Genomic DNA, 21,721 nt, shown 5'->3' with positions numbered 1-21,721 from the left:
GTCAAAAACAGCTTCTTCCCTGTTGCCTTCAGAATTTGGAATGGACATTAAGTTTACCTTTATAGCTATGGCTGTAACACTACATTCTGCACCTTCTCATTGTCTTGTATGCTTTGTGTGTAGTGCACAAGAAACAATACTTTGACTGTATACTGACACGTGACAATGATAAATGTCAAATATGTTGGTTAGGTGCATTGGCCATGTTAAATTCTCCCTCAGTGTACCCAAACAGGCACCAGAGTGTGGTGACTAAGGGATTTTCACAGTAACTTCCTAAGTGTAAGTCTACTTGTGACATAAATAAATGTAACTGGGTGTGGTTTATTTGTCTCTGCCACTGCCTCTGTCTCTGGGCACGCTTTATCTGTCTCTGCCACTGTCTCTGGGTGCGCTTTATCTGTCTCTGCCACTGTCTCTGGGTGTGCTTTATCTGTCTCTGCCACTGCCTGTGGGCGCGCTTTATTTGTCTCTGCCACTGTCTGTGGGTGCGCTTTATCTGTCTCTGCCACTGCCTCTGCCTCTGGGTGTGCTTTATCTGTCTCTGCCACTGCCTGTGGGTGCGCTTTATCTGTCTCTGCCACTGCCTGTGGGTGCGCTTTATCTGTCTCTGCCACTGCCTGTGGGCACGCTTTATCTGTCTCTGCCACTGCCTGTGGGTGCGCTTTATCTGTCTCTGCCACTGCCTGTGGGCACGCTTTATCTGTCTCTGCCACTGTCTCTGGGTGTGCTTTATCTGTCTCTGCCACTGCCTGTGGGTGCGCTTTATCTGTCTCTGCCACTGCCTGTGGGTGCGCTTTATCTGTCTCTGCCACTGCCTGTGGGTGCGCTTTATCTGTCTCTGCCACTGCCTCTGTCTCTGGGTGTGCTTTATCTGTCTCTGCCACTGCCTCTGCCTCTGGGCACGCTTTATCTGTCTCTGCCACTGCCTGTGGGCGTGCTTTATCTGTCTCTGCCACTGCCTGTGGGCACGCTTTATCTGTCTCTGCCACTGCCTGTGCCTCTGGGCACGCTTTATCTGTCTCTGCCACTGCCTGTGGGTGCGCTTTATCTGTCTCTGCCACTGCCTGTGGGTGCGCTTTATCTGTCTCTGCCACTGCCTGTGGGTGCACTTTATCTGTCTCTGCCACTGCCTCTGTCTCTGGGTGCACTTTATCTATCTCTGCCTTGCTAAGGATGCAGGTTATATTTTGATTTTACGGCAGCTCCTGCTGGAGCTGCAGGTGTTTGTGTTGTGGTTATGGTTGCTGGGAAACCAGCCAGAAAGATTTTAGCTTAGTGCAGAATGGTAGAGGGAAAGTGTATGAGGAGAAATCAAAGTGAGAATCAGCGAGGGAGAGTTGGGGTGGACTAGGGAGAGTTGGGGCAGGGAGGGGTGGGGTGTTGGGGCAGAGGGAGGGGCAATGTGAATGTTAGTGTGGTATGGGGAGATAGAGAAAGAGGTGAAGCATTTAAGAGAAGCTGATTAAGAGGAAGGGTTTGAAAGTGGGAAAAGGGTCACTGGTGAAGTGAGATGATAGGTAAATAGCTGGAGTGTGTTAAAGGTGCACTGGCAAAGAGGGAATGAGGGTTCAGATAGCGGGATGGGCAAAATGGTGGAGAGAGTGAGTAATCAAAACTCTGCACAATGGGAAGAATGACTGAGACTGAAAACAGCTAATTGACCAACATTTCCAATCTGAAGCTACCTGGAGAGACAGCAGCAAATGGTACGTTAACAAAAATATACACAAGTGTGACACTGAGCAATGTCAGAGTGAACAAGTAGAAACTGGAACAGGTACAAGGCCTATTGTGGAGAGGGAGGGCATGGGGAAAACTATTGAAGCAGGAGATTGAGGGAGGTGGACTGGGATAGATTTGATTTTCAACTGTTGTCAACCGAATGGTGAGGAACAGTCAGGTGAGGGCTTTTTTTTATTCCTTTGCATGGTGCAAGTGTTGCTGGTTAAGCCAGCACTTATTATCCATCCCTAAGTACTTTTGAGAAGGTGATGGTGGTTGGCTGCCTTCTTGAACTCACTGCAATTTATGAGGTGTGGGCAGCAGGTTCCAGGATTTTGACCCAGTAACAGTGCAAGAACAGTGATAAATTTCCAAGTTTGGATGGTAAGTGACTTGGAGGGGAACTTCCAGGTGGTGGAAAGATTGAGGGTGGGAGAGGAGTTGGGGTGGGGAAATGGAGGGCTGGCGATTGACTGAGGGTGGGGCATTATGGGGCGTGGTAGAGGACTATTTACTAAATAAAAGGTCATGGAGCACAGGGTTTGAACAGAAGATTTGTAAGTAGCTGGGACCCCAACACTGAATTTTACAGCATTCCACCACAAACTGAAAATGGTCCTATTATTGCTTTTGTGATATCCTGTCCTTTAATAGCTGGCACAGTGGTTAGCACTGCTGCCTCAGTGCCAGGGACCTGGGTTCAATTCCCAGTTTGGGTCACTGTGTGAAATTTGCTCATTCTCCCTGCGTCTGTGTGGGTTTCCTCCGGGTGCTCCAGTTTTCTCCCACAGTTCGAAGATGTGGTTAGGTGGATTGGCTATGCTGAATTGCCCCTTCCTGTCAGGGAGACTAGCTAGGGTAAATGCAAGGGGGTATGGAGATGGGGTCTGGGTGGGATTATGGTTGGTGCAGACTCAATGGGCCAAATGGCCTCCCTCTGCACTGTAGGATTCTATACTTCTATATCTGCTATTACTCCACATTAGAATGTTCTGCTTGAGTGTTGTGCTGCACCTTGTGAAAACCTCACAATCTGCTTTTCTAACTCCTGCTAGTTTACTTATTTCTCTGTTTCTTTCATCACCCTTTGTTGCTTTCTATAACTCTGCCAATTCTTCTGTTTGTGACTCTGCTTGACAGTATTATAAATCTCTTAATCTAATGCTATCCGTAACTTCAGTCAGCCATTGATGTATCCCTTTTCCCAAGGAGTTCTGACTTCTCAATGGAAACTGTATTTACTGAGAATTCTGAAATATTTCTTTGCGTTTTACTCTTTAATCTACCTTTCCAATCTTCATTAGCCATGTCCTCCACATACCAATGTAACTGGCTTGGTTTTAACTCTGCAAATGTTGGAATTCTCCCCAAAAAAAATTCCAAGTGTTGAATTTGCAGAACTGGAGTAATGCACACTTTTTATTTCAGCAGGCATTTGAAGTAGAATCTCCCACGAGATTGCACTCGCATAAATCCTATTGAAAATTAGTGGGTGGGGCCTATTCCCACTGGAGAGACCGGCAGCATAGCGCTGAGCGGGTCACTGCTCATGTGCTGATCTGTCAGTGCAGAGATTGACACATGTACAGTGGCCCCTTTTCTGTCAGCCTCCTGACTGTTACCAGCTCATTCGCTGACCAGCCCCGCAATCCCGCAAGTTGACACATTCACCCCCCACACGGCCCAACTGCTGCCCCCCCCCCCCCCCTCAAAGCATGCCCAGGCCTTGCCCAAACCCCCCTGACTGCCCAACCACCCCGGGCTAGGATGCCCCTGATAGCCCCAATTGCTGGCCTCTTTCCCTCCCTCTGCCCACTGATCTTGCAGAGTGGAAGTGAGACCTCTGCTCCCCCCTTGGTATTTCCCATGTCTGGGCTGTGCCAAGATGCCCCCTGGGCATTAGTATTTTGCCCCTTGGGCAGTGTCAGGGAATGCCAATGCCCAGTGTTTTATTTGCTCATGGCTGATCCAGGACCAAACCCTCCCCTTGCTAACCTGGTCAAGGTTTTCCCTCACCTGCTCAACCATCCAGCATCTGTATTTGCTTCCTGGCATCTTCTTTTACACCCCCCTCTTAATGATCTGACTATTGGTTTTGGTGTGCTGCTCTAGCATGGCAGCCATAAGGCTGCTTGCCTTGTTCCCAACCAAATCTCCCCCAGTGTCCTGCCAAGTGTCCTCATTTAAATCTTCCAAAGCCTGGTTAACTTGTTGGGCAAAAAATTTGAGCTTGCTGATCAGTCAAATTGAGTGGATTAACTGTGGACACCCCTGCGTGTATGTGGTTGCTAAGTCATTAAAGAGTTTCCTCCTCTTGTACCCTTTCAGCTTGAGTCTACCCTCGCCCTCATCGATTCCCTTTTTTGACCCAGTAGCCTATGGGTCATCTGGAATGATAGTCTCCTGAGTGGGGAGGGGCACTAGTCTCTGTGTCCTGACTAGATCCACCATTACAGGCACTAATTCATAGTGGGTGTTATCATATACCATCTCCCTGTATATTTTGTATCAGTCTATCTTGGGTTCCTGGAATGGCCTCAGACAAGTGGGGAAGGGTGAATTGACAGTTAACCTCAACTCATTCCTAATTTCATAAAATTTGAACTCTTTCTCAATGATTTTGCCAGGGCATTTCTGTCCTAAGTCCACCCTTTTTCCAGGCCAGAAGCTAAACATGTCAGTTCCATACACTCATGGTTGGTGAATCCCCACAAATCACTGGTGGGTCAGAGAGCAATATCCAGAGCTTCCATTATCCTTCCTATACACCACTCTTTGGTTATACCCATATGTGATAACTGATGGATACACCCCAATAAAACGATCATCTTCACATTTGTCTGCATCTGATGGGGTGAATGCATGTAACCAGGGTACATCCATTTAAACTTATTGAAATTGGTCCTTTCTTCTGAACGCCTGTATTCCAATTCACGGTGAAGAATCCAATAAAGCGTAACATGGGCACGTCTGTCCAATGCAGAGATCAGGGTAGCTGCTGTTATTCTTTTAATACCTGTTTCTCTTTTTCTTTTGATCCCTCCCACCAAATGCTGACCCACACTCATGTACTAAATTGTTCCTTCAAGAACCCTTTTCCTTTACATAATAATTAGCTCTCAAGCTATGTCATGGATTTTGAAGATTTATCCCAAAAGTTTGGAACGGATGAGGCATCCACGTCCAAGTTGGTGCTTTCCTGGGACAAAGGAATTGCTGCCACAAATGCATTGTTTCACCAGCGGAAGTCATCATGAGAAGAGATGAAAGAAGGTGATGCGAAGAAGATGAGAAAAGAGCAGCGGTCAACAGGATTGAAAACGGCAACTTGTGGCCTTATTTCCAGCACAACCTTAATTCCGGGTAGCTCTTTAGACTCTGACATGGGGATTATATCCAGAAAGGGTCTGTATGCCTTTGTGTTGAACAAATGATCTTTGACAAACAGACAATGAAAAGCTGTGCAATATTAACAGTATATAACATTATAATATTAACAGTATATAACAGGATTTACACACGTGGAAAAATACAGACTTATTAGCGATAGGCAGCATAGTTTTGTGCCAGGGAGTGAGCAACCCTGAGAATGGCAGGATCAGAAAGTAATTATTTCCAATTGATTTCTGACAACATAAATAAGTGAATAAAGACAATTGTACATCCACAGTAATAGGGAAGTGGAAGTATTAACATTCCCCAATCTTGTCCTTTTGGACAATTATTGTTGAGGTTCCCATTTACCTCGGGTTGGTTTCACATACTGATTCCTGGACTAAATCCGCAAATGCTTGCCATTCTTGCTGAGACATTGCCCCTATCATCTGGAAACTAGGAAGAAAACTAGTTGTAGCTGGGGCAAGGCTGGTGATCTTCCTGGTTAGCCAATGTCGGACTGAGGCTGGGAAAAGAGGATGGTGAGAACACAAGTAGGGGATGAATGTCCCAGTCACTAAGTTATTAAGCGAACATTGCAGGGCTGCTGGCCTAGAGACATGCATCATCACATGCACAAAAACAGCAGTGGTGGCCAATAGGAAGCCCTGAGGCACAGACCCCCATCCACTGACACAAACTGCCCAGTTCTCAGGCCTCCGCAATGATATCTCCACCGGTGCAGTCAGTCCAGGTTTGTGGGGTGCAGACTGACAGAGTGTTTGTGTTGGGCACAGGTCACACTGCTCCCCTGACCCACAGGATGAAGCTCCAAAGTTGGCAGCCAGAGGGAGACCTGGAGTCGAATCAGAATCAGGTGGAGTCTGAAAACAACAGCAGCAGCTCAACTGACGGAGATGGAGAGGCCCCAAAATGTAACTGTGAGTGAATGAGGGCGTCTCAGGCTGGGGGTGTCAAGGACAGAGAAAGGGTATTGGTGCAGGGGGAGAGGTTGTCAGTGAAGGGGGAATGAGTGAGGGGGGGTGGTTGGAGAGGTGGGGGGGGCGGGGCGAGGGGGGGTGGGGCAGGTGGGGGGCTGGGTATGGGTGAAGGGGGTGTGTCAGTGTTAGGAAGGTGTGGGTGAGGGGGGTTTGTGTGAGGGGTTGTCAGTGTTAGGAAGTATATGAGAGAGTGCAGACAGGTCGATTGTTGTGAAGATCCGTATGGAGCAGATTAATCTTTGTGAAGATTATTTGCTGTTTCAGTATTACAGCTCTGTTCAGGTCTGTACACTGTCAGTGTGAGTATTTAGTTTGATGTGTGATGTTGTGGGTTTTCTGTGTGTATCAACACTGGAAAAGTTCATATCATTTCCATGGTGATGGCTAAAGCACTTTTCCTTTGAATAGATTCCTTTATCAATAAGCAGCAGTTACTGAGGACCCGACAAGTGGTGTTTGCTTATCAGGCTGGAAAACATGTACCTCGCCTCCGTGAGCCCCACGATCTCTATGCTGTTGCAAGCTGTGGCCCTCAGCAAGCCCCACGATGGCCAATAGAGTGTGAAGTCATCAAGGAACAAATCCGCCATATTGGTAAGATCATGAGGGTTTGGTTAGATTGTATTGCAAATAAGCTCACTCTGCTGTTTCTCTGTCACTAATTGACAAGTTGCTCTGGGGTGTTCATTCTGGTTCCAGAATTCTTCAGCTGACACATGACCCACAATTCCCAGTTACCATGTGTGGGCTCTGCTGAATGTGGGAGTTAGCAGGGTGTAAGGACTTTGGACTTTCTGAAAACTGTTTTAGGAATTTCAGGTTTGTACACAGTCAGAGTGAACATTTAGTTTGTTGTGTGATGTTAGAACATAGGATATAGAAACACTACAGCACAAACAGGCCCTTCAGCCCACAAGTTGCGCCGATCATATCTCTATCTACTAGGCTTACCTATTAACCCTCAATCCTATTAAATCCCATGTACTCATCCAGAAGTCTCTTAAAAGACCGTATTGAATTTGCTTCCACCACCACCGACAGCAGCCGATTCCACTCACCCACCACCCTCTGAGTGAAAAACTTACCCCTGACATCTCCTCTGTACCTACTCCCCAGCACCTTAAACCTGTGTCCTCTTGTGGCAGCCATTTCAGCCCTGGGAAATAGCCTCTGAGAATCCACCCGATCAATACCTGTCAACATCTTATACACTTCTATCAGGTCACTTCTCATCCTTCGTCTCTCCAGGGAGAGAAGACTGAGTTTCCTCAACCTAGCCTCATAAGGCATGCCACCCAATCCAGGCAACATCTTTGTAGATCTCCTCTGCACCCTTTCAATGGCTTCCACATACCTCCTGTAATAAGGCAACCAAACCTGAGCACAGTACTCCAAGTGAGGTCTGACCAGGGTCTTATACAGCTGCAGCATTACTTCCCGATACCTAAACTCAATTCCTCGATTGATGAAGGCCAGTACACCATATGCCTTCCTAACCACATCCTCTAACTGCAAAGCTGATTTGAGAGTCCTATGGACCTGGACCTTAAGATCCTCCTGATCTTCCACACTGCTAAGAGTCTTAGCCTTAATATTATATTCCTTCATCCCATTTGACCTGCTAAAATGTATCACTACACATTTATCTGGGTTGAAGTCTATCTGCCACTTCTCCGCCCAGTCTTGCACCCTATCTATGACACACTGCAACTTCTGACATCCCTCCAAACTATCCACAGCATCTCCAACCTTCATGTTATTGGCAAACTTACCAACCCATCCCTCCACTTCCTCATCCAGGTCATTTATAAAAATCACAAAGAGCAAGGGTCCCAGAACAGATCCCTGGGGCACTCCACTGGTGACCGACCTCCACACAGAAAAAGACCCATCTACAACCACTCTCTGCCTTCTGTGGGCAAGCCAATTCTGGATCCACAAGGCAATGTCCCCTTGGATCCCATGCCCTCTCATTTTCTCAATAAGCCTTGCATGGGGGACCTTATCGAACACCTTGCTGAAATCCACATAAACCACATCTACCGCTCTTCCTTCAACAGTGTGTTTAGTCACATTTTCAAAAAACTCAACCAGGCTGTAAGGCATGACCTGCCTTTGACAAAGCTGTGCTGACTACTTTTGACCATACTATACCTCTCCAAATGTTCATAAATCCTGTCCCTCAGGATCTTCTCCATCAACTTACCAACCACTGAGGTTAGACTCACCGGTCGATAATTTCCTGGGCTATCCCTATTCCCTTTCTTGAATAGAGGAACCACATCCGCAATCCTCCAATCCTCCAGAACCTCTCCCGTCTCCATTGATGACGCAAAGATCATCGCCAGAGGCTTTGCAATCTCTTCCCTCACCTCCCACAGTAACCTGGGATACATCCCATCTGGTCCCAGTGACTTAACTATCTTGATGCTATTCAAAAGCTCCAACACATCCTCTTTCTTAATGTCAACATAGTCAATCTTTTAGTCCGCTACAAGTCTGCACTACAACCACCAAGATCCTTTTTCCATTGTGAATACTGAAGTATTCATTGAGCACCTCTGCTATTTCTACCGGTTCTATACAAACTTTCCCACCGTCACATTTGATAGGTCCTATTCCTTCACATCTCATCCTTTTACCCTTCACATATTTGTAGAACGCCTTAGGGTTCTCCTTAATCTTACCTGCCAAGGCCTTCTCATGACCCCTTCTGGCTCTCCTAATTTCCTTCTTAAGTTCCTTCCTACAGGCCATATACTTCTCTAGATCCCTAACATCTCCTAGCTCCCTGAACCTTCTGTACTTTTTTTTTGACTAGATTCGTTACAACTTTCATGCACCATGGTTCCTGTAGCCTACTAAAACTTCCCTGTCTCATCGGAACCTTGTCATGCAGAACTCCAGACAAACATTCTTTGAAAATCTGCCACCTTACTTTGGTACATTTCCCCAAGAATATCTCCTTCCAATTACGGCTCTAATTTCCTGCCTGCTGTTGTGGGTTCTTTGTGTGAATCAACACTGGAAATTTTCACATCATTTCCATGGTGATGGCTGAAGAACTTTTCCTTTGAACAGATTCCTTTATCAATGAGCAGCAGTTACTGAGGACCCTACAAGTGGTGTTTACTAATCAGGCTGGGAAGACTTTGGGAAGACTTTGCAGCATTATGTTAACTGTACGCATTACTCACTACAAGAACTATGTATATATAAAGTGTTTGGCCTAGGAACTGTCTCAATGCTTGCTAATGCAAACAACTCTGTCCAATGCTAGTCTGAGCCCGAGGTGAAGATCATGTGTTCTCTTACATCACGGCATAGGCAGTAATACACTCAGCCCCATGGTAATCTTGTACGTACCAGATTCTTAACCTACAACAACAGTGTGAGTGAGAGTGGACAGTGAGCAAGCGGATAGTGTGTGTGTGGGCAGAGAGTGAGCAGGCGGTGTGTGGGGTGTGACCGGGCAAAGAGTGAGCAGGCAGCGTGTATGAGTAATGTGTGTTGGCTAGTGTGCGGGCGGTCAGAGAGTGAATGGGTACTGTGTGGGCAGATAGTGTGTGGACAGTAACGCACGGTGTCAGGTGAAATTGGATCTAATGGAATTGGGATTTGCTGAGAATTAAGCTGTGGAGAAAAGGGAAGTATAACACCAGAAAGCATTGAATTCTGGCAGGATTTTCCCACTCCACTAACTGACAGGGTCCAGATGTCAGCAGTTGAACTGGGTGGGGCTGAGGAAATTGTACAACATTTTGTCCACCACTATTGTGTGCAAAAAAAACTGCTAAAGCTTGTCGTGAGCAAAACTAAGCAAGCAAGTGATTGGTTCTCCAGGGAAGGGGTCAATATACCTAGCTTATCTCTATAGTTGAATGCTTGGCTGCCGAACTGGTGCAGGAAAAAATGCTTTATCTCTTTGGGATCAATGCTCGGGGAGAGAGATCTGTACAAGCCAGATGGATTGCTCCTTGTGGAGCAACTGGAGGAGTCAATGGGAATCAGGGAGAACTCTTCGCTGATTTGAATCATACCTGGCATCAAAGAAGATGGTTGTGGTGGTTGGAAATCAATCATCTCAGCTCCAGGACATCACTGGAGGAATTCCTCAGGATAGTGTCCTCAGCCCAGTCATCTTCAGCTGCTTCATCATTGACCTTCCTTCAAGGTCAGATGTTCATTGATGACCACACAATGTTCAGCAATATTCGTGATTCCCACATCCTGTAAAATATTTTTTTTAACTGCAAGTGCTACTGGGGAGTTTAAAATAACTTGGTAGAGGTGTGGGAACCAGCAGGTCATGTGAGAGAGAAGAACTAACTTGCATAATGGAGAAGCAGAGAGCTTTATAGTGAGAAATTGGAAGATATAAGGTGGATGTCAGAGTATGTCATTACAGCCACCCCTTAATGGATATTGTACTTGGATATGAAGAGACAGTGTGTAAATAAGATTGGTGCAATATATGAACAAATAGCTACATTGGAAGTTGACATCATGAAGATAACAGAGATGTTCAAGAAAGGGTAAACATCAGGAAAGGTAGAGAAGGACAGAAAGGAGATGAAATAGAATATTACAGTGCTAGAGAGAGAGAGGGAGAGAGAGAAGGAGAGGAGTCCCAGAGGGGTCAAGGACAGAATCAATTTGGCAAGAGTTAAGAAACAATGGATATATCATTACATTACTAAGTATACTCTGTAGGCCACCACCAGGTGGGAAAGATTTAGAGGGAAAATGTGGCAGGAAATTACAGAGGGGGGAAAAGGTTTTGCATGTGAGTTCAAAATAATTGTTTTGATCAATGTGCTTCTAGCCCAATGAGGGAGGAGGCATTGCTGGATCTGATTCTGGGGAATAAAATGGGCCTAGTGATTCAGAGAACTTTTGGATATAGTGACCATACTATCACAAGGTTTGCTATGGAAAAGGGCAAGGAGCAACCAAGGAGGGGTGATGAAGAATTTGGCCCAGGGAAATTGGAATCAAAGATTGGCAGGCAAAACTGTAACAAAATGATGGGCTGTCTCTAAAAAGGAGATGGTTTAGCTACAGCCAGGATACATTCTCACGAGGGGGAAAAGTAGAAAAAAAACAAGAATTCCCTGGATGATGAAAGATACAGAGAATTAAGATGGAAAAGAAAAAGGGTGCACATAAATGCTAAATGTCAGCTGGATATTACAAGTGAAAACCAGACTGAGTATGGAAGATCGAGAGAAAAAGTAAAAAAGAAAATGAGAAACAAAGAGAGAGTATAAGAGACTGGTAGCTAACATAAAGGAATCCAAAAGTCGTCTTGTGAATGGGCATTTTCCTTGAACGCTATGTATTGCTAAAAAAAAAGAAAATTACAGCACAGGAATAGGCCCTTCATCCTCCAACCCCGCACCGACCATGCTGCCTGTCTGAACTAAATCCTTCTATTTCCATCGTATTCATGTATTTGTCAAGACACCCCTTAAAGACACTATTGTATATGCTTCCACTACCCCTCCCCCAGCAGCGAGTTCCAAGCATCCACCACCCTCTGTGTAAAAGAAAACTTGCCTCGTACATCTACTTTAAACCTTGCCCCTCACTCCTTAAACCTAGTAATTGGCCCTTCCACCCTGGAAGAAAGCTTCTGACTATCATAATCTTGTAGACATCTATCTGGTCGCCCCTCAACCTCCCTTATTCAAATGAGAATAAGCCAAGTTTCTCCAAGCTCTCCTCATAACTAATGCCTTCCATATCAGGTAAATCTTTTCTGTACTCTCTCCAAAGCCTCCACATCTTTCTGGTAGTGTGGCAACCTGAATTGAACACTATATTCCAAAGGCGGTCTAACTAATGTTCTATAAAATTGCAACATGACTTGCCAATTTTTAAATTCAATTCCCCAGCCAATGAAGGCACGCATGCCATATGCCTTGACTACCTTCCCCATAAGCATTTCTTGCTTGAGCTCACAAAGCAGGCTGAGAGCACTGTAGGAGGAGATGGGGATCTTAGTGACCATGAAAACCTTAGAAATCAGTCCACTGTTGAGTGGGGATCCATGGGAAGATGGATGAATGAGTGGACAGGGTCCCATGCAGGGTTTGATGCACATCCATATTTGTTGACGAAATAAGGATTGGCTGGGGTAAATTTCGGATGAGTGGCGATTGGCTGGGTTTAGGATGAGTAGGATTGTCTGGTATGGGTTCGGAAGAGTGGTGATTGGGTGGTGCAAGTTTAGAATGAGTGAGAATTGGCTGGCGTGAATTTAGAATCATAGTACAGTGCAGAAGAATTTGGCCCATCAAGGCTGCACCAACAACAATTCTTATCTAGGCCGTATCCCCATAACCCCAAGCATTTACCCTGCTAATCCCTCTGACACTATGGGTCAATTTAGCATGGCCATTGCACCTAACCTGCACACCTTTGGAGTGTGGGAGGAAACCAGAGCACCCAGAGGAAACCCACACAGACACGAGGAGGCTGTGCAAACTCCACATAGAGAGTGACCCAAACTGGGAATCGAATCCAAGTCCCTTGCGCTGTGTTCCAGCAGTACTAACCATTTAGGGTGAATGTGGATTGGCTGGCATGAGTTTAGGATGAGTGGGGATTGGCTGGTGTGAGTTTAGGATGAGTGGGGATTGGCTGTCGTGAGTTTAGGATGAGTGGGGATTGGCTGGCGTGAGTTTAGGATGAGTGGTGATTGGCTGGCATGGGTTTAAGATGGGTGAAGAAATGGCTAGATTGAGGATAACTTGGGATTGCCTATTGGCTGTGGTAAGTTTTGGATGAATGGGGGTTGGCTGGACTGGGTGGAGGATGAGAGCTGATTGGCTGGGTTGAGGATGATTGGTGATTGGCTGGGATGAGTTTAGGATGAGTGGGGGTTGGCTGGATTTAGGATGAATGGGGATTGGCTGTGTTGATGTTTGGGTGTGGGGACTGGAGTGGCTTATTCACAGATCGACACTGCTTCCAGTGACCCGCTATTCAACAGATGTTCTAATTCAGTCTCTATCTTCAACCTAATCACATATGGCACCAGATGTGCCTTCAGAGTCCTTGGATGAGCCCCTGACTTAAGTTGAGTCTTTACGTTGAACTCTTTCATTTTACCCAGTGTCCCTTTGAATATGTCCTGTATTTTTCTAACACATCCTGTAGCCTTGTCTTTGAACTCACCAGCCTATTTACCACAACTCTGTTTAATTTTAATTTCTGCAGCCAGGAGTGACCAAACAAAACAGGTGGTCACCCTTGACCACATACAATGGTAGCTCCACACACTAGTCCCTTAGTTGTACCTTTACCAGCACGTATCCTCTCAGTGGCAACATTTGCTCAGTATAAGTACGTAAGATGATTTTTGAAGCTTCAATGGCAGAGTTTTCAACTTGACTCTGGATGCTGAGTCCGAGATCAGGGATACTGCTTCCCCCCACTTCACCCAACCCCCTCCTTATCCACTTTGATTTTGATTACCATCCCTTCCATCTTTGGAAGAATCCAGAATCTATTGGCTGCCCCTCCAACCGATCAAATTTTCAATCGAAACTCTGTCAATTTGGGTTATTCTGCAGATCCACTGGAGACTCCGTCCCTTTCTTGGCTAGTGGTATGTATCTTGTGCCTAGTCTTCAGGCTTGCCCCTCTCTAACCCCCCCTTCTCCTTTTTGAATTGCACCCTACAATTTCAAGCAATATGCCCCACCCACTTTCACCGGCAGCATTGGGCTTTGCAAGTCTAGCATGTGGGGTCTTTGCGCCTGGACTTGCTCTAGTGATGGCATTCTATGGTTGACAGCACGGATTGTTGTTCTTCGGCTGCTTTGTGTGGTCACACATATGGCTGTATGGACAACCAGCTGTGTTGCTTCATTTGCAGCCAGTTCTATGGAAGTCACTATCTCAAAACCCACTTTAAGATCCAGACTTTTTTTGTCAGCAGTTTCCATTGTATTGATTCATTCTGAAGCCCACACACCAAATGATCTCGGAAGGCATCATGTAGGGAAACGCTAAATTCACAGTGTTCAGCTTATCTTTTCAACACAGCTACAAATTACACAATTGATTTACCTTCCAGTTGCATTCTCTTATAAAATCGGAACTGTTCTGCTATCATAAGTGGTTTTGGGTATAATGATTCCTTAGTGCTTCACACAGCTCTGCCAGGAGATATTCTGTGGGTTTCTCTGGCTGTATGATGCTTCTTATTGTCGCAAATGTTTTACTTCTAATGCGAGTTCCTCCTTTACTTTATTTGCCTTGAAATAAGAGTGAAACACTATGGTGTTCAGCTCTCTCCATATCTTCGTTGAAAGGCCCCATTGCCCCAGACTGGCCCGTCATTTCCTGGTTCCTTTGGCAGAAGTTATTCCGCCTTTACTTTCTGTAGTTGCTTTTCGTTCACTTTTGCTGCTCTTCCTGCACTTCAATCTACTGCTTCCTTGCCAACTTCGCTCCTCTACTCTTTCTGTCGGTTGCTGTCCGAGTCCCATCATAACCATTTCCTTCCCGAAGGTCTTGGTGCTCCCGATGGATAAATTCCTCTACTATGCTTGGTCTTTGAATGGAGCAAGAATCCCCTTGTGACCACTTCCCTCCATGCCTAGGTCTGCTCCCTCGAGTCTACCTCAGTACCTTGGTGATTTCTGCCCTTTCCAGAGTGCAGGATGATGACATCAATTTACCTCCCTTTGCTGAAAATTGGCAGTGACTCTGCCCCATCGTCCATTATTGAGTATGGAGATCTGATAGTGAAGACTAATAAGGACCATGAGGTCAATGGTATAAATTAAAGGAAGCAGTCTATTACACATCTTTCTCTTTGCACAGTCAGTACCAAACTGACTGAGTTTGTCTTGAGTCCTGAGTCACCTGACCCATTCTCTTAAGAGGGTATACCCCAACTTACATAACAGATTGGTTACAGAGAGATGGAAAAAGTTAGACATGGAACTGGTGGTGAGGGCAAAGTAGGGACAGGTCCTGCCTGTGCAGCGGGCAGGAGGGGTCTCACGAGAAAACGGTCACTTGCTCTGTCAGTTGTGATCTGAATGTTAAGACAGATTGGACAGTGAACAGCAGAAGCTACTGACATCTGGAAGGAATAGAGTTAAACAAGTCTGAAGCCTATGGAAAAAGACTAGACAGAGTGATCCATCCCCAATGCATTTTTTTCCCTGTTACAAGCATGTTCCATGAGTGATGTTGCTGTCCCTGTGTGCTGTTGCTTGTAATTTGCAGAATGGAGCCCCCAAGAGCCAGAGAAGCTGTACCAGCCCACCAAACAGGAATATATGCCAAACTGTGTAGGAGAGAATGAAAACATAGTGTTTTCCATCGGTGGAGGTAAGCACTGTTAAAATCCCACAGTAAACAGACAGTCAGGTCTTGAATGAGCTCATGTTGCACAATCCAACATGCAGTATGATTTAACAGAATATTCATGATTTACACAATGTACAATGGTTTTCTCCAAACTTTATACCAATTCCACTTTTAATCTCTGCATTTTATGAGCATTACCACTCAATCAAATTACCTCATTACCAAGAATAACAATGGGGACCATCTCCATCTCTCCTGATCATTTTGTTACCATGGTTGCATGATCCACTCAAACTTTTTCCATCACATTGTTATTATAAATAAAGTTATCAGGGCTTTTACCAATCTTCACTCCTGTTTTAGACCTGCTTCACCAAGTATCTCTGTTCAACTGAAGTCGGTTATAATTCGTATGTGCTAGTTATATAGATAAGCAGCTCGACGGAGAGTGTACACAATCTCTCTCAATCAGTTCCCTGCTGCCTTCAACTGTCAGGTGACCTGATTGCTTCTGATCTGAGGGTCAGGCATTCCCAGAGCAGCCCAGGGTTTCAGATAGTTTTATGATTGGGATTGGAGTTCTTTTTCCATTTACTTCTTTCATTTAAATCTTAGCAATCTCATCACCTGGAAATTTCTCAATGACTCCAATTGGTATTTAGCTAGACCATAAGATGCAGGAGCAGAACAGAGAAAATTACAGCACAGGAACAGGCCCTTCGCCTCCAAGCCTACACCGACCATGCTGCCCGACTGAACTAAAACCCCCTACTCTTCTGGGGACCATATCCCTCTATTCCTATCCTATTCATGTATTTGTCCAGTTGCCCCTTGAAATTCATTATCCCATCTGCTTCCACTACCTCCCCGGCAGCGAGTTCCAGGCACCCACCACTCTCTGTGTAAAAAAACATGCCTCATACATCTCCTTTAAACCTTGCCCCCTAATAATTGACTCTTTTACCCTGAGAAAAAAGCTTCTGATTATCCACTCTGTCCATGACGCTCATAATCTTACAGACTTCTATCAGGTCACCCCTCAACCTCTGTCATTCCAGTGAGAACAGACCAAGTTTCTCCAACCTCTCCTCATAGCTACTGTCCTCCATACCAGGCAACATCCTGGTAAATCTTTTATGTACCCTCTCCAAAGTCTCCACATCCTTCTGATAGTGTGGCAACCAGAGTTGAACACTATATTCCAAATGTGGCTTAAATAAGGTTCTATAAAGCTGCAACATTACTTCCAATTTTTAAACTCAGTGCCCTGGCCAATGAAGACAAGCATGCCGTATGCCTTCTTGACTACCTTCTCCACCTGCATTGCCACTTTCAGTGGCCTGTGTACCCGTACACCCACATCCCTCTGCCCATCAATAGTCTCAAGGGTTCTGCAATTTACTGCATATTTCCTATCTTTATTAGACCTTCCAAAATGCATTATCTCACATTTGTCCGGATTAACCTCCATCTACCATCTCTCTTATCTCTTATAGATAAGTCTCCAACCTATCTATATCCTGCTGTGTCCTCTGATGGTTTTCATCGCTATCTGCAAATCCACCAACTTTGTGTCATCCACAAACTTACTAATCAAACCAGTTACATTTTCCTCCAAATCATTTATATATATATTACAAAGCAAAGGTCCCAGCACTGATCCCTGAGGAACACCACTTTCACAGCCCTCCATTCAGAAACACACCCTTCCATGACTAAGCCAGTTATGTATTCATGTTACCAGCTCCCATGCGACTTCATTTTCTGCACCAGTCTGCCATGAGGGATCTTATCAAAGGCCTTACTGAAGTCCATGTAGACAACATCCACTGCCCTACCCTCATCAATCATCTTCGCCACTTCCTCAAAAAACTCAATCAAGTCAGTGAGACATGACCTCCCCTTCACAAAACCATGTTGCCTCCCTTCACAAAGCCATGTTGTCTCTTGCTAATATGTCCGCTTATTTCCAAGTGGGAGTAAATCCTGTCTCGAAGAATCTTCTCCAATAATTTCCCTGCCACTGATGTAAGGCTCACTGACTTGTAATTACCTGGGTTATTCTTGGTACCCTTCTTAAACAAAGGAACAACACTGGCTGTTCTCCAATTCTCTGGAACCTCCCCTGTGGCCTGTGAGAATACAAAGATTTCTCTCAAAGCCACAGCAATTTCTTCCCATGCCTCTCTCGGTGTTTTGGGATATATCCTATCAGGCCCTGGGGACTTGTCTATCCTAATGTTTCTCAAGAACCCCAATACCACCTTCTTTTTGATCTCAACATGACACAAGCTATCTACTCACCTTTCCCAGATTCATTATCCACCAAATCCTTTTCTTTGGTGAATACTGGCACGAAATACTCATTTAATATCTCGCCCATTTCCTCTGGCTCCATACATAGATTCCCTCTCTTGTCCTTGAGTGGGCCATCCCTCTCCCTGACTACCCTCTTACTGTTTATATATGTATAAAAAGCCTTGGGATTTTCCTTAATCCTGCTGGCCAATGATTTTTCATGACCCCTTTTAGACCTCCTTACTCCTTACTTAAGTTTCTTTTTATTTTCCTTGTATTCCATACTTGCTTCGTGTGCTCCAAGCTTTCTAGCCTTAACAAATGCTTCCTTTTTCTTTTAACTAGGCCCACAATATCTCTTATTATCCAAGGTTCCCAAAACTTGCCATACTAACCCTTCATCCTTACAGGAATGTGTTGATCCTGAATCCATATCAACTTACACTTGAAAGCCTCCCACATGCCAGATATTGATTTGCCTTTAAATATCTGCCCCCAATCTACATTCTTCAGTTCCTGTGTAATATTGTTGTAATTAGCCTTCCTCCAATTTAGCACCTTAACTTGAGGACCACATTTTTCTTTATCCATCAGTACCTTAAAACTTAATGAATTGTGGTCACTGTTCCCCAACTGCTCCCCAACTGAAACATCGATCACCTGGCAGGGCTCATTCCCCAATACCAGTATGGCCCCTTCCCTAGTTGGAAATAGGCAATATTACATACATTTGAAGTAGGCTGTTCAGCCCATTGAGTCTGCTCTGCCATTCAATCACATCATGACTGAACTGATGTGATAATTCTCAACTCGACTTTCTCACTTTATCCCCATAGCCTTCAATTCCATTATTGATTGAAAATCTGTCTCTCTCAGCCTTGAACACACTTATTGGTCCAGCCTCTCACAGCAGTAAAGAATTCCACAGATTCACTACCCTCTGAGGGAAGAAACTCCTCCTCACCTCTGTCCTAAATGGGCTTTTGAGATTATGTCCTCTGGTCCCAGATTCTCCCACCTCTTAGGAGAAACCACTTCTCTCCATATAGGGAGAGGTTAGGGCTCCTTAAAGATCAACGAGGTCATCTATGTGTGGAGCCACAGGAGATGGGTGAGACCCTAAATGAATATGTTAAGATTTACCTTGGAGAAAGACATGGAAGCTAGGAAACTTGGAAAGTAAATAATGATGTCTTGAAAAGTCCCACATTACAGAAGAGGAGGTGCTGGAGATTTTAAAATACATTAAGGTAGATAAATCTCTGGGACCTGATCAAGTGTCTGCATGGCTTTTCTCCAGTTTCCTACGACAGTCCAAAGGTGTGCGGGTTAATGGATAGGTCATGCTAAATTGCCCCTTAGTGTCAGGGGGATTAGCAGTTTAAATGAGGATTACAGGAATAGGGCTTGAGTGGAATTGCGATTGGTACAGACTCAATGAGGCAAATGGCCTCCTTCTGTACTGTAGCAATTCTATGATTCTAAGTGTATTCCAGGACATCATAGGAAGCTCAAGAAGAAATTGTGGGACCCCTAGTGGAAATATTTGTATCATCGACAGCCACGGGTGTGGCACTGGAAGACTGGAGGGAAGGAAATGTTGTGCCATTATTTAAGAAAGGCAGCAGGGAAAAGCCAGGGAACTACAGACTGATGAGCCTAAAATCAGTAGTGAATAAGTTATTGGAAAGAATTCTGGATTTGCATACATTTGGAAAGACAAGGACTGATTAGGGATAGTCGGCATGGCTTTGTGCATGGGAAATCATGTCTTACAAATTTGATAGAGTATTTTAAAGAGCTGATCAAGGCAATAGATAAGGGCAGTGCGGTACATGTTGTCTACATGGACTTTGGCAAGGCATTTAACAAGGAATCGCTTGGTCGAGTAGTCAGTGAGGTTGGATCACATGGGTTCCTGAGAGAACTAGCCAATTGAATATAAAATTGGCTTGCTGGTAGGAGACGGAAATTGGTGGTAGGGGGTTGTTTTTTAGACCGGAGGCCTTTGACCAGCAATGTGTCACAGGGATCATTGCTGGGTCCACTGTTGTTTGTCATAGCTATGAACGATTTGGATGACAATATAGGAGACATGATTAGTAAGTTTGCGGATGACACTAAAATTGGTGGTATAGTGAAGAGTGAAGAAGGTTATCCAAGACTACAATGAGATCTTTATCAATTGGGCCAGTGGGCCAAGGAATAACAGATGGAGTTTAAATCAGATAAATGCGAGGTGTTGCATTTAGGTAAGACAAACCAAGCAGCACTTATACAGTTAACAGTAGGGCCCTGGGGATCGTTGTCAAACAGAGACACCTAGAAGTGCTGTTACGTAGGCCGGAATTTTACTGGCCCTCCTGCCACAGGAATTGGAGCAGGTGAGGGATGGACAATGGGAAGGTCCATTGACCTTGGGTGGGATTTTATGGCTTTGGGACGAGTGAGGCTGTAAAATCTCGCTCATAGTTCCTTGAAAGTGGCATCACAGGTCAACTGGGTGATGAAGAAGGCATTTGGCACACTTGTCTTCATTGGTCAGAGCATTGAGTACAGGAGTTGGGATGTTATGTTACAACTGTACAAGGCATTGATAAGGCCACATTTGAAGTCCTGTGTACAATTCTGGTTACCTTGCTATAGGAAGGATGTTAATAAACTGGAAAGGGTGCAAAAAAGATTTACCGAGACTGGAAGGTTTGAATTGTAAGGAGAGACTGAAGAGGCTGGTCCTTTTCCCTTGCAGCATAGGAGGATGAGATTTATATAGGTTTATAAAATCAGAAGAGACATAGATAAGGTGAACAGCCAAGACCTTTTCCCCAGGGTGGGGGAGTCCAAAGCTAGAGGGCATAGATTTAAGATGAGAGGGGAAATTTTGAAAAAGGACCTGAGGGGCAGATGGCGTAGATGAATGAGCTGCCAGAGAAGATGGTAGAGGCAAGTACAGTTACAACATTTAAAAGACATTTGGACAGATACATGGATGGAAAAGGTTTAGAGGGATATGGGCCAAACACAGGCACATGATCAGAATTGATGACTTAAGCCAAAGGGCCTGTTTCCACGTTATATATCTCTATGACTCTATGACTGAATCTGTCAAGCCCTCTGAAAATCCTATGTGTCTCAATACAGTCACCTCTCAGTCTTCTAAACTCCAATGAGTGCAGCCTCAACTTACTCAACTAAGCAAATCCCTCCATACCTGGGATCAACCTAGTGAACCTTCTTTGGACTGTGTCCAATGCCACTATATCTTTCCTTAGATAATCATAGAGTCATAGAACCCTACAGTGCAGAACGAGGCCCTTTGGCCCATCGAGTCTGCACCGACCACAATCCCACCCAGGTCCTATCCCCATATCCCTACTTATTTACCTACTAATCCCTCTAACCTACGCATCTCAGGACACTAAGGGGCAATTTTTTTTTAGCATGGCCAATCAACCTGACCTGCACATCTTTGGACTGTGGGAGGAAACCACAGTGTCCGGAGGAGACCCACGCAGACATGAGGAGAATGTGCAAACTCCACACAGACAGTGATCCGAGCTGGGAATCGAACCCAGGCTCCTGGAGCTGTGAAGCAGCAGTGCTAACCACTGTGCTACCGTGCCACCATAAGGACACCAAAACTGTGAACAGCACTCAAGGTGTGGTCTAACTAGTGCTTTGTATAGTTTTAGCAAGGCTTCCATATTTCGACACTCCATTCCCTTTGAAATAAAGGCCAACATTCCATTTGCCCTCCCTATTATTTGCTGAATATGTACGTTAGCTTTTTATGATTTATGCACCACAGATTCCTTTATGCTGCGTTTTTTGCAGTCTTTTTCTATTTAAATAATATTCAGCTCCTTTATTCTTCTTACCAAAGTGCAAAACTTGAGATTTTCCCACATTATATTCCATTTGCTAGATTTTTGTCCAGTCACCTAACAGGTCTATATTCTTCTGTAGACTCTTTGTGTCAGCCTCATCAT

At 45.0% G+C, this 21,721-nt stretch overlaps 1 protein-coding gene across 1 annotated transcript in view; it reads left to right on the top strand.

Moving 5' to 3' along the window:
- The first annotated feature begins 1,556 nt into the window (after positions 1-1,556).
- Positions 1,557-21,721, top strand: part of LOC145344481 (cytosolic carboxypeptidase 2-like) — a 105,316-nt gene continuing 85,151 nt past the window's right edge. Inside the window, exons 1-4 of the mRNA XM_080191637.1 lie at positions 1,557-1,709; positions 5,898-6,041; positions 6,510-6,695; positions 15,351-15,455. Of these exons, the coding sequence (XP_080047763.1) occupies positions 5,924-6,041; positions 6,510-6,695; positions 15,351-15,455 (409 nt within the window). The 5' untranslated portion in view covers positions 1,557-1,709; positions 5,898-5,923. The remainder of the gene's footprint in view (positions 1,710-5,897; positions 6,042-6,509; positions 6,696-15,350; positions 15,456-21,721) is intronic.

The sequence above is a fragment of the Carcharhinus amblyrhynchos genome, chromosome 6 (assembly GCF_965287045.1).
Source record: "Carcharhinus amblyrhynchos chromosome 6, sCarAmb.v2.hapA, whole genome shotgun sequence".
In the NCBI taxonomy this organism is placed as follows: Eukaryota; Metazoa; Chordata; class Chondrichthyes; order Carcharhiniformes; family Carcharhinidae; genus Carcharhinus; species Carcharhinus amblyrhynchos.
This window is presented reverse-complemented; position numbering and strand designations above follow the sequence as displayed.